The following is a 13,807-nucleotide window of genomic DNA, read 5'->3' as shown; positions in this document are numbered from 1 at the left end:
CTCTAGTCTAGTCCCTCCTTCCCCTGCAGTCCATGAAAGGTTTGTTTTCTTGCATAGCTGTGTATTTATGTCAAAAGCTCTAGAATGTTTTTTAATCTAGAGAGCTTTATGTCGACGCTTTTCTGTAAACTTTGGATGAAACCTGTACGTGTAAGGGTGGAAATGTAAAGGTGAACCATTTAGAATGCTGACAATTGTGGAGCTTCGTCTTACCTGGCTTCCTCCTAAAGTCTGTAGAAACTTGTTTTATAGAATGGATAGCAGGCAGTAGCACAGGTTTGGAGCCAGGTTTTCAAGAGGAAGCTTGTAATAATTTCTGGCATTCTTGTTTGTTGAATATTTTGATCCTACTAGCCCACTTTTAAAGGCTGTGCGGATCTGTTGTCAACTTATTTGTGCTTCTCTGTTTCTACTGTCTTCTCTGTCTCTACACATACACACATATGAATAGATGTAGTATGTTTCTTCTGATGTACATTGGGATAATTAGTGTTTTCGACATTCTCTCCACTAAAGCTTTGACGTTCGTATGGAATTTAGTCAATAAGGGGCTTTCTTATATTTACCATGTCTGATATCATGAAACTTTGAAGACTTAAGTCGCATTACTAGCCGGACCTAAACTCGCAGACATGGTATAATTTCCAGATTTTGCTATTTGACATTTGGTGCTTATAAGAAAGATCCTACCGGCAATAACTATGTCGGAAAAGCCCAGTGAAACTGTATGCACTTCTTTATAGCTGTGGAAGAGTTCTGCATTCATTTGCTTGTGTCGTTCTTTTGGTTTTTTCATCTGTTATGCCAGTTGAAGGGGTCCTGTTTCTTTACATTTTTGTATAGCTATCTATGTCTGGTGAGAAGCTTCTACTTTTCCTTCTTACTGCTATCTTCATTAAATTCTTATTTTAGGTATCTCGCACGTCATTCACTGTGATGTACAGTTAGTAGGGATGGCAACAGGACGAGTTTGGGTGGGTTGCAAACCACTGTGTCCCTTCAAGAATTTCTTGGACCTAAGACCCTCTTGGGAGTCTGTGGGTGGTTGGAACCGATAAACTCATTGACAATGTTGTTTTTTATTAAACTAACTAGTTATGAGCGCACGCGATTTTTGTGTATAAAGAGAATTTTTATGTGAGATAATTAAAAAAAAAGAAATTTATAAAAAGAACAGATTATTATTATAAACTATAATAAACATGAAGAAGGTAATTTGAAAAAGACGTGGATAGTTAAGAAAAAAAATGTAACTGTGAGATTATTAAAAGATATTGAGATTACTATCTAATCAATTTTATTCAAAAGATATGGTACGACAAAAAGTTTTTTTTTTATTTTTTATTTATACATGCATCAGAATTCATGATGAACTTTGGGAAGGTGGAGTCGAAATTATTATGAGAAAATATGCTAAACTAGTCAAAATGAATGAACACGTTCAATTAAAAAAAATAAAATCGATTCATTTTTTTTCTTACGACACGTTAATCAAATCTAGATTTTCGGATTTATCGGACAAAAGACCAATCCGCCTTTGAGTTCCGATTGGAATTCTGATGAGGTAAATACAATGCATGATTCACATTTCAAAACAGCCATGAATACAACATCTATACCTTCATTTTTCATCCCTGGAGTTATATGACATTTTTGTAAGATTATCTGTTATTTTTTCCAAACCTTTTAATTGAAAGGTTAAACGCAATTTACCTCATGTGTTAGTAGAAAAGTATAAAAAAGCCCGTGTAAAAAAATAAATTACAATTTACTCTCTTGTAATTTAAAAAATGATGCAATCTACCCCTTGTAAAGATTTACGGAGAAAGGTAAATTGCATCATTTAAAAATCATAAGAGGGTAAATTGCACTTTGTTTTTCCACAGAGATTTTCTTGCATTTTTTCATTAATATAGGAGGGGGGTAAATTATATTTAAACCTTTAATTGAACCTATACATTTCTTTGCATCTTTCTACCATTCTTCTTACTTAATTTCTTGATTTATATGGTTGTGGTCTGGTCTGTATTTGGATTGATAAATTTGTACTTAAAGAAAGAATACAAATAATTTTATATGAAAGAATTTGAAATTCAATTAATATATAAGAAAACATAAATAATAATTAAAATGAAAAGATCTGAAATCATTTGAATTCAAATTATTCAAATAAATTATTTATATTAGGGATGGAATACATAATTTAGATTTTAATAAATTCAAATGCAACCAAAGGGGAAAGGGTACATGACTTAGCTTAAACATTATTTAAATTCTATAGTTAAGTTGTTCTAAGTGACCTTTATGTATGATTTTAGGAAAAAATAACAAAAGAAGAAACATTTATATATGGCTAATGAATGTGTGTGTATATATATTATTGAGGAAAAAAATAAAAGAAAGTATTGATGATTGTGAGGATTTTATTGACAATCATTAAAAAAAAAATAATTATTTTCTACACTATAAATTATTACAGTTTTAAAATAATAATAAATTAATATTACCTACCACGATCACACACAACGATGTGAAAACTCAAATTTTGAGATCGATTAATCAATGCCCGCTGTGATTTTATTTATAATCAAAATATTTATCACAAGTTTTAGATGTATTAAATGCTTGATCTCGTTTGCAGAAACAACAGTTAATAGTTGTTGCCCGACCGTGACTAATTAGTATTCGTCATAATTTTTTATTTTTAATTATGATAATTAATTATAGTGAAAAATAGTTGTTGCTTGTACTTTTTAAAAATATAAAAAATCTATAATTATTTGAAAGAAAGATAAGATCAATCATTGAATACAATAAGGACATGTTATGAGTTATATCAATTTTCCTACCCCAAAAGGGTATGAAATAAATTATCAAAACAAAAAGGGGTATGAAAATAAATTATCAATTATTTTTTTATTAATGTAAATTATAATAATTTTTTCTGAAATTTGATGCTATCCCAAAACACCTTCTTATTATTTGAAAATTTATCAATGTCCTCCTGATTTTAATAACCTCCCGGCAACTAGTTCAATTCGTTAGGCTTTCATCCATTTATTGTGGACTTGTAGTGAGACAAAATGACCCGATGAACTATGAATTATAATTTTACTTCTTTTTTAAATTTTTTCAAAATTTTTTACAATTTCCTTTTTTAAATTTTCAACTTTTTCTATCCACCGCGTCCCATTTTTTCTATCTATTTTTTTTAAAAAATAAAACACTACTAAAATGGACGATTCCAAACTTCTATTGAAAGATTACACAATTTTATAGAAAAATCAAGAAAGTACTGATAATTTTTTAAATAATAAAAAGATATACGTAATTATGCCAAATCTCATGAGGGCTCGTTGTAGTTTACTTTTATTATTATTATTATTATTATTAACAGGTGAATTACCATCTTGCCCTTGTTAAATTTTGCCATCACCATTATCATTTGGGGCAAAAAAAAAAAAAAAAAAGGGAAATTAAGTAGAAATTTCAAAAATTGGTCACATGGCACAACCTTTTGCTTCTTTGCCGTATGCGTTGACTGACAGCCTTTCCCTTAACCAATTGAAATGTTTGACTTTGTCAATCAATTGATTATACTAATCATAATACTTAACAAATAATTAATAATAAAATTGAATAACGTGAGAAGAAGTCGACAAACGTTGCACGTTTCCACGTTATGTCCTCTCCAAGCAAATATCACTTCCACACTCAACATTTCCTATTACCACAATTATTATGTGTATTTATGTGTAAATTTTTTATAATTATATTCAGTTTTTCTGACGTTTATTTTCGTCTAATATATAAATTTATTTGTTGTACAAAATTAATCATATTTATTGAAATTAACAGAAAAAAATTAAATGGGAATTTATATTCCCTTTGATTGATTTATTACTGATTCATTGTAAGTAAAAATAAATTTTTTTCTGATCAAACTGTTTTTATATGTTTGAGAATGGTAGCGCATGCTATGAGGTATATCTTCACTTTTATAAAGGTAGTTTGGTCGGAGAAGATTTGTTTTGATCCGCAATAAGTCAGTAATAAGTCAATCGAATAGTAAGTATGAATTTTCTTTCAATTTTTTGTTATTAGTATCCGCAAATTCGATGAATTCTGACTAATAGAGGGACGTATTTGGTAGACGGAAACAAAAGTGAGGGATACTAAATGTAATTTTTAAATCCACATAAAATTTACCTGTAAACCTCAGACAAGAGTGGTGTAATTATCCTTATTGGTAAATAACACAAACGGCACAACTCTAATTTCTTTATATGTGTGTGCGTAATATATAATCTTAAAAATTCATCGTGGAGAGTAGGTGTGGGCGAAGCTCCCATGACTTTAAAAATCATGGGTTCGAACCCTGCTATATGTATGAGATATTATTCTACTGTATAGTACGTATTGTCTATTGTAATAACAAATATTATTTAAATTCTATTTATTAATCGATATATAATTATTGTAATTGTATTTATTAAATATTAATATTTAATAAAAATAATTATAATTAAATTATTTTAGTTAATAATAATTCATCGTATTAAATAAAAAAAATCATCATGGAGAGTCATTTTTTTGTCAATCATTATGGAATCTTTTTTAAATTTAAAAATGGATCATATAATAAGAATAAAATCTCTCAAAATTTGTAGGAGGTCTCGAGACATTGAATTTCGGACTATCCAAACTGTTCATGTAGGTGGATCCCACCCTACGTTTTTCATATCATCTATTCTTTACCATATATATATAAATTTGTATTATTATTAAAAAAATATTTTATCGTATTAATTTTTGAATATCTAAATTTACTCGTTAATTTATTTTTTCCCTTCGAATAAAATTTGGTCTGGATATTAATTTTAATATTTTTTTAATAATTTCATAATTATAATTTCTCTCCCACATCGCTTCTGTTTCTTGTCACAGTTCATTTTTTTTATTTGTCCCACACAATAATCTTTTTATACACGAAAATGCAAGCGACGGTGATCAGTTATGTCAAGTCGAAAGCCTTTACGATAAATCGTTGCTCCTGCTTTACACACGCATCGAGTACTGTGCCCACTGCCAGTTAATTTGAATAATTATGATTGTTCAGAATTTTGAAATACTTAAATAATAATTTTTTTCAGGTGTATGCCTATTAATATTTTTATACGGGATAAAATGTAATTAATCCAATAAAAAAAAAATGTATGAGTCTTGGAGATTTATGTAGAAAATATTGATTAGATTTTGAAATCAATTGTTGTCTCAATCACTTGAAATAAAATTTATCATATTCCCAATCAAAAGGTAATATATTAAGTGCAATATTAAATAAAATGTATTAATATAATGTCCTTAAATAACACTTTCCATATTATTGCACTCCACATTTATATATATTCTTATCAAGATTGCAAACATATTAAATGCCAACTATTATCTTTTATCATGATATAAACTTTTCAAGAACGTAATTAAATTTTTCAAAGAGTAAATTACAACGGGCTCCCTAAAATTTATCATAATTATAAATATCTCATGAGATTAACATAAATCTAACAAATACCCCTACAATGGGCTGTCACGGGAAGGTATTTGTTAGACGGCTATTAATTTTAAGGTGTATTTGTAATTTTCCAAACAATGAAAAAATATTTGTAATTATAAAAAATAGAGAATTCGTTGCGATATATTCTTTTCCAAATTTAATTTAAAAATCTTATTTTTATTTAGAATCAAAGAAATTAATTAATAAGCTAATTAAGCATCCCCATTAAGCACAAAAACCACCATTTTTATGTATAATTACCCCTTCTAAGACAAAAAGCTAAATTGAAAAAGAAAACTAAATATGGAAATTAAATGTAGACACTGTTTGGTTCTATTTTTAAGATATGATTTTAATTTTTGAAAAATAGAGAGAAAAATAAATAGAAATAAGTGTGCAGTTTTCTAATTTTTTTTTCTTTGTCTGATTTTTTTTTAATATGTTAGATTTTGTATGTTTGTATTAAGTTAAAGCACATTCAACTATGTAATTTTACGTATTTTTTACTAATTTTTTCAGAAAAAAAACAGAAAAAAGAAAAAAATGGATTCTCTTTTCAATCTGAAGACCAACAAGATTGAGAGAGAGAGAGAGAGAGAGAGAGAGAGAGAGGCAGTGAAGATGAATGCATGGTTGTTGAATTGATTTTCATGGCAATATTTTTGCGTGTTGAAGAGTAGTTTTTGGCATTCTCCACATTTCGTGGCTTTGTTCATTCGTTTGTTGTACTCATCAACATGGTTCACTTTCCTTCCATTTCAATGCTAACAGATTTTCTTAATTGTTCATATTCATTCCCATTTATCACCCCCCCTCCCCCCTTCTTCACAATTCTTTCATTAAGCAATACGTATACACTCTCTCTCCTCTCTCCCTCTCTCTCTCTCTCTCTCTATATATATATATATATATATATATATATATATGTACACACACACACACTTACAAACATAAGACTTTTTCTTTTGTTGCAGCCCTTTGACATTTTAATCTTTGATTATTAAAATTGGTGTCTGTCTTTCGGTCTTATATCCATTTATATATATTTCCAGCACAGGTACTACTGGGCATTTAATCTTGGTTCATTATTCCTCTTGTTTCCTGGTAAGTTTCAATCAAATATTTTTCCGTGTTTATCATTGCTATCCCTTCTCATGCAAATCTTCATGGAAGTCAGATTTTGCAGTTTTTTCCTATACTCACTCGGTTATTTTCTTAGTTGTGATCTGGGATTTTTGTTTTCCGATGAAAAAGACTGGTTAAAGTCAAATTCTTGGTGGGAATTGGGGTTGGTGTCTGAGAAAACAGAATGTAAGTTGGTAGAAAGCTCTAATCTTTTTGGTATGATCACTCTGTTTTGATGGTTTAATGATATGGGCCATCTTGTTCTGGCATATGTTTCTTGTTACCCCCCTCGTGGGTGGGGTGGGGTGGGGTGGGATGGGGGTGTGTTAGGGGCAGGCATTTCCCAGTTGACAAAGTTTGTCTATTGGTTTTCAGTTTGTTGATTTTCTGTAGAAAGGAAAGATTGTTGTGTCATAATCAGATTATATGAGCATTTGATTTCATAAATTTTGCCACTATGAAATTACTGATTATGCACATTCAGATTATATGTTATGGGAATTTCATGCAGCTTATTGGCATGGTGTTCCGATTGCTTTTACATAATCTGATACTCTGGTGCTATTAACTGAGGATGGCTGATTCTTTATCTTTCTCTGATACTCATTTCTTTCTGTCATGATGAATCTTGAACCTGATTAGCGATTGTTGATGCTACCAGCTTGTCGTGTTCCTTTTACAGCCGGGAGACAACTCGTTGATTAGTCATAGATAGAAGCTTGCATCCTGCTGATTTATTGACTCGAAGCTTCATCTACCTAAGGTAAAGCTTGTTTCCGTTGCCTGTTTTCGTTTTCTTGGAGTTGTTTTGATTTAGGACTTGGTAAATTATTGCATATTTGGTGGCTATATAGAATTCATCGCATCTAAAACTGATCGGGTTGAAATGGAATTTTTTAGAATGTTTAATGTTTCAAGAGACAAGAAGTTGCTGCAAAGTAGTAGTGAGAGTTGGATGATTCGTTGACTAACTGTAGGGGCCTAAAATGCACTGGATAAAAATTAAAATAAACGCATAACAATTAATATAAAATTTATTTGCTGAATATGAGGTGAAAACCAACGTTTGATTTCAAAGAAGTCTTGTCGAGGTTTCATCATTTTTGGTCTTATGTTGTTCCCTCTAAGACATCAGCTGAATGAAACAGATACGATATTTTCGCTGGATGGTCATTTGGCCTTCTATTTTCCAGGGATGGATTTCATGGAGACCAAGAGACGAAGCAACTTGACTAGGAAAATTCTCTTGGCTGCTGGAATCGCCGCTCTCCTCATTTTCATGCTTAAGAGATCGTCTAATTCTAGTACTTCTATCAAGGTGCCCTGTTCTTCACATGATGAAACCAAAAGTCTGCAATTGTCTTTCTGTGTTCTTTATTTTAAATTTATTGATAGCTTGTGAGCATTATGCACAAGGGTGTGTAATTTATGCGAAGTTGTAGAATTCTTGTCTGTTCAATGCTTCCAAGTAATGACAGAAAAACAAATTACTTTCTTTGAGATTGCGTATTGTGTGTAATTCATGTGAAGTTTCTTGATCCAATTGTCCAACTTGTACGATTTTACTCATCATCTGTTCGCCTCCAGTTCTCTCAGCACGAGCCTGGTGTAACACACGTCTTAGTAACTGGGGGAGCAGGCTATATAGGTTCACACGCTGTTCTCCGGCTTCTGAAAGACTCGTATCGTGTGACTATTGTGGTATGCACTTTTACTTACACGAAGCCATTTCATAGAGGGTATAAGTCAATTACATGTGAAAGAATATGAAACTTCTCTATAGTCAGACCTTGACACTTCCTATGCTTGTGTTGACAGGACAACCTTTCTCGTGGGAACATGGGAGCGGTTAAAGTCCTGCAGGGACTATATCCAGAGCCGGGACGACTTCAGTTTATATATGCTGATCTGGGAGATGCAGCAGCTGTATCCTATTCAGTTATTTTCTTGTCAGCTAATTATCTCTTTTCAGTAGTGTGAAATGAAATTGTTCCGATGAAGTCTTCTTAGCTGTATATTAGGTAAACAAAATATTTTCAGAGAATGCTTTTGATGCGGTTATGCATTTTGCTGCTGTTGCATACGTCGGTGAAAGCACAGCTGAACCCCTAAGGTATAACTCCATACAAATGCTAAACGTAGATGGCTCCTTATCAACCTACTCTCTAATAAGCCATTTAAGCAAACAACGATATCTCTGGACCTCGTTAAAACTTTATCTTTGAAACCGAAATATTTCAATTGTTGTTTAGGAAGTGCATTCAAATATGTTGGAGTATGGATTCTAACCATGTGTTTTTCTTAAGCATACACTTCATTACAATACTTCACAGGCTCCCACACTCGTATAAGCAATTAATAGGTCGATGTAAAAGGAGAATTGGAAAGACAGTAGACTTTGGAGCAATTCATCTTTAAACCACATAAACAAAGCTTTCTTTTGTTTAATTTTCGTTCTTGTTTCCTGCGCACGTTTTAATTTGTTCCACGATTTCCTAAAATGTACGTGTTTTCTAATACTTGCATTTTCTAACCAATGAAGGTACTACCACAACATTACTTCAAACACCCTGTTACTTGTGAAGGCAATGGCAGCACATGGTGTCAAAACCTTGATATATTCGAGTACTTGTGCAACGTATGGGGAGCCCGACAAGATGCCAATCACAGAAGAGACTCCTCAGGCAAGTAACAAATATATGCAATTCGTTTGAGTCCCATTTTCCACGTTTTGCTCGATTCCCGAGATAAATCCCAGCGCGCCACTTTAGAGTTTCGAACTATCACAACCATATGTTTATGATGGGATCTGTCACATTGACGATTGTGATTGTTCCAGAACTTGAATCCTGAGACATCCTAAGAATGATGCTGATTCTAAAGCTACGATCGAGATGCTAATGTAATTTCTCAAAGTTCAGGTACCAATCAATCCGTATGGCAAAGCCAAGAAAATGGCAGAAGATATTATAAAGGACTTCTCTAAGACATCAGACATGGCTGTCATGATCTTAAGGTCAGTAGTTCTCTGCCTCCGGCTTAAGATGGAACTTCTATTGCCAAAACATAGTTCTTGGGGAAAACAAAGAATCAATGGTCAATACACTAAACAGAACTTGTAATTCAGAGGTCCAAAGATTATGCATCATGTCAGAATCTATGATGGAGTGTGGAGTTTGACTCAATAATGCAAATTTGTCTAGCTACCGTGGATCCAACCTATTGTCAAGGGAGGACACCTTTACTATACATAGTTGATACGGGGCTGTCCATCATAATTACATGATATCCATTCTAGAAAAAGAATCCTGAGCGACCATGAACGTAGGAGAATTCTATGAAGCATGTTGAATTGAGGCATTGTTGTGATTTGTTTCCCTTGTTTTTTAACACATTTTGTAGCTTGTAGTGTAATTTCCTAACAAATAGTATTTAAGCACAAGGGCACACGAGAAATTTTACTTGATCTTTTAGAGAAGGAGTCTAAAGCAAAAGCAAGTCTTGAGCATTACGAGATCTTTTGAGTTTCCATAGAGTGCTCTTAACAATGGCGACATCACCATAAACGAGAACCTAAGAACAAGTTCGTGTGGCATTATCTTCTGATCAGGTACTTCAATGTGATTGGCTCCGACCCTGAGGGAAGGCTCGGAGAAGCTCCACGACCAGAATTGCGAGAGCAAGGAAGAATATCAGGTGCTTGTTTTGATGCAGCCAGGGGAATAATTCCAGGGCTAAAGGTACATATTGCTCTTGTGATTATTCATTTTGTGAGATATCTTTTGCTTAATAGGGTGAATAGTTGACGTAGATTCTGCATCGACGAATCATTTATTAAGTTAGATCAATAAATTTTTACTTCCACTAGTATGTAATGAAGATAGATGTTCTAGAACAATTTAGAATGAAAAAACGATTGTGCAAATATGTTATTTTGAGTGCAGATACGAGGAACTGATTACAGCACGCGCGATGGAACTTGCATAAGAGACTATATAGACGTCACCGATCTGATAGATGCGCACGTGAAAGCTTTAGCCCATGCCAAGCCCGGTGAAGTCGGCATCTACAACGTCGGCACAGGGAAAGGTCGATACTTGTATCCATTTCTAAAAGGGTTAATTACATTGATATTTCTCTAGTTAATGTCATTACTCATTATGTACTTTATATTTTCAAAGTTACAAAATTCTTCCCTCCAGAAAAAAACTTTATAGTTATTTCACTATTGGGATTAAATGCAGAACATTATGCAAAATAGAACATGAACATCAAATAGAAGATGAAAGTACATGTATATATATACATACTCTGAATTTAAAGGGATGTTTTGATGATCTGAAAAGAGGAGGAATGTAGTGAAAAATTATATTAAAAATTTTGGAAATACAAAAATGAGGTTGAATATGTTTAAACGTATCGCTTTCTTTCTTTTAATGATCGTTGGTCATTTCAACTACAGGTAGTTCAGTAAAGGAATTCGTGGAGGCGTGCAAGAGAGCAACCGGCGTGGACATAAAGGTGGACTACCTGGACCGACGACCGGGTGACTATGCCGAAGTTTACAGCGATCCCTCCAAGATTTGGAACCAACTCAACTGGAAAGCAAAGTATACGAATCTTGAAGAAAGTTTGAGTGTAGCATGGAGATGGCAGAAGGCACACAGAAATGGTTACAATTAGTTGTTTTTCTTCTCCTGTAGAGTCACTGAGATATCACAGAGAGTCGTTCTAAGGGAAATGGTTTTGCTGCAACATAGTACAGCTTGTGCAACACACTTGTGAGAAAATTATGTATGTTTATGCTGAATATAGAAGAATACATGAAAATGGTTCATTTTTATGTATGCCTGTCCCAAACACCACAAAACTCTGCTCGGTCATCCGTGGCCGCCTGCCCCCCACCCCATCTCGCTCGTTAGTCCCCTGGCCACCTGACAGCCTGCCGGAAAACCCATTTTCTGCCAGCGTCGTCGCCAAGCCTGTCCCCCGCTTCCTACTTCAGCCAAAGCCTTCCTAGTGGCGTTGCAACCCAACCATCCCCCTTACCTACCTCAAGCAAACACCCACAAATACATGCATGCATATAAATCCAAGTCTTGGCGAGCATGGCTAGCAAGTTGATGTGCATGGGAATTGATCTCCGCCCACCAATTCCCAACAAACATCCTCCACAATCACACCAACGTAAGAGTTGTCTGTTAATCACAATCTTACAATCACCCTCCAAGATTACCTCCTGCCAACGCTCTTGGATATTCCCACATCATTCCTCGCAATCACACACACTCCCAGTGAAGCACTAGACTCAAACACAGCTCCATCGAAGTTGATCTCGACCGTACCACTTTGTTTCTGTTATTCGAAATCACCCAACAAATAACAAGAAATCTGTCTGTAGAGTCCGGCGCTAATTTGGAACACACATGACGTAACCAAATCTCTCCCTTTGGCGATTAGGATTTGATATGTGTTGGATCCGACTTGATTAATTTAATCATTAAATTAAATCAAGCCCAATAAAAGTACAATGGGTTTAAATTGAATTAACTAATTAATTTGTAATTAATTTTTAACCCATTAGAACCCTAAATGTCTATTTATTCCAACTAAAAAGACATGAGCCCAACTATCCTAATTAATAAATCCAATTTATAAATTACACAAGCCTAACTGTTAATTAATTAATCCAACTAATTAATTAGACCAAGCTCAATTAAATTAATTCAATTAATTTTAAAAAGAATAAGCCAAATTTAATTAATTCAATTAATTAAATCTTGGGTCATCCATCAAATAGACTTTTCCCAAATAAAAGTATTTATATTCTAGATGAATTGATCTAATCCAATTTACATTAATTCATTTCTTCTAGAATTAATTCCATCATTTGCATAGTGATTTGTATGTGACTCTTTAGGTTTACCTTCAGCTAAACTTGGTCTTATGTCATTAAATTAAATTAATTATTTCTGATTAACCAATAACCAGAAATGTCTTCACTATGTGTTGTCGTCTAGCAAGGGTCTATGTTACTAGAAATTAGGTGAATGTTGGAGTAAATATTTAGGCTCTTGAGTTTACGACCCTTCCATCAACTGTCTCATAGTCTTAGTTTATGGCATGAAATTGGGCGTCGATTCTCATTTTAGACTAGACAGTTATGCTTAATACTCGAAATGTGTTTACTCTATTGATCGACATAAGAAACCATTCCATAATCGACCAACTGCTATGTCCATAGATTCAAAGAGTTTAAACTATCTTAGAACGCATAAGATACTTAATTGTCATAGACTGACAGGTGATAGATCCTTTCTTGGAACGCAACATCCTCACTACATATCCAGACTGCAATGGACAAGGCTTATAATGACCACATCAAAGACAAGGTCATCTCTGGTCAGATCCAATATACAACCATCATATGTATGTGACTACTGTGGTTCTTCAAGTTTGAGAACTCATTCCATGCTATCGAATCCCAAGAATACTAATCATATCGATCAAGCCTCAAAGGCTTTTCATATGATGATTCCCGTGAGTCAGTTTAGTCGGTTTGACAACCTATCAACCACCAACTAAAGTTGCATAGACAACCTAAGTTTGTTGCACAATGAAACACGACATTAATCCAAAGAATGCAATTTTAGTGCAAGTTTCAATAGGACTCTCAATGCCCTGTTTTGATGTCCTTGAGTTGGAACGTTTCATACTCAACCCTCATAAGTTGGTTTCATAGCTGCACTCCAATTTGCAACACAACTACATGGGTTATTCGACTAGTCTGTGGAAATTTATTGTGATGTGAAAGCATTTCAAGTATTTAGTAAGCACAACAAACACATATTGTCATAAATGAAAACTTACTACATTCATCAGATTCAATATTACGTTATTAGGTTGTTAAATAGGTATAAAACCGTCAATCGATTTGAGTTTTTGATCACATATTCTAACATAAAAATATAAGCACTAGGATTACCTTGAAATTCATGGCTTATGCTCTCAGCCGATTGTCCACGCAAGAACAAAGGAGTTCCCTCTAATGGTATCCACAGCACCGCATCCAAAAAGGTTTCTCATCTCTTTGTTAGAGGATCTGAGATCTCTAAGAACAGTTTT

General features: G+C 33.3%; 1 protein-coding gene across 4 annotated transcripts; it reads left to right on the top strand.

Moving 5' to 3' along the window:
* Positions 6,522 to 11,523, top strand: LOC105178576 (UDP-arabinose 4-epimerase 1). 4 transcript variants are annotated; one of them, XM_011102072.2, is made up of 11 exons: positions 6,522 to 6,661; positions 7,344 to 7,445; positions 7,876 to 8,000; positions 8,270 to 8,383; positions 8,501 to 8,608; positions 8,704 to 8,795; positions 9,225 to 9,366; positions 9,604 to 9,698; positions 10,293 to 10,422; positions 10,627 to 10,771; positions 11,145 to 11,523. In XM_011102072.2, exons 3-11 carry the CDS (start codon positions 7,878 to 7,880, stop codon positions 11,363 to 11,365), a joined length of 1,170 nt encoding a protein of 389 aa, XP_011100374.1. In that variant the 5' UTR covers positions 6,522 to 6,661; positions 7,344 to 7,445; positions 7,876 to 7,877; the 3' UTR covers positions 11,366 to 11,523. The 4 variants fall into 4 exon arrangements, with proteins under 4 accessions (XP_011100374.1, XP_020555023.1, XP_011100377.1 ...); XM_020699364.1 differs by having other exon boundaries at positions 6,534 to 6,661; positions 7,365 to 7,445; XM_011102075.2 differs by having other exon boundaries at positions 6,535 to 6,661; positions 7,325 to 7,445.

Source organism: Sesamum indicum, linkage group LG16, assembly GCF_000512975.1.
Source record: "Sesamum indicum cultivar Zhongzhi No. 13 linkage group LG16, S_indicum_v1.0, whole genome shotgun sequence".
NCBI lineage: Eukaryota > Viridiplantae > Streptophyta > Magnoliopsida > Lamiales > Pedaliaceae > Sesamum > Sesamum indicum.
Note: the sequence above shows the minus strand (reverse complement) of the source record. Positions and strands in the feature narration are given on the sequence as shown.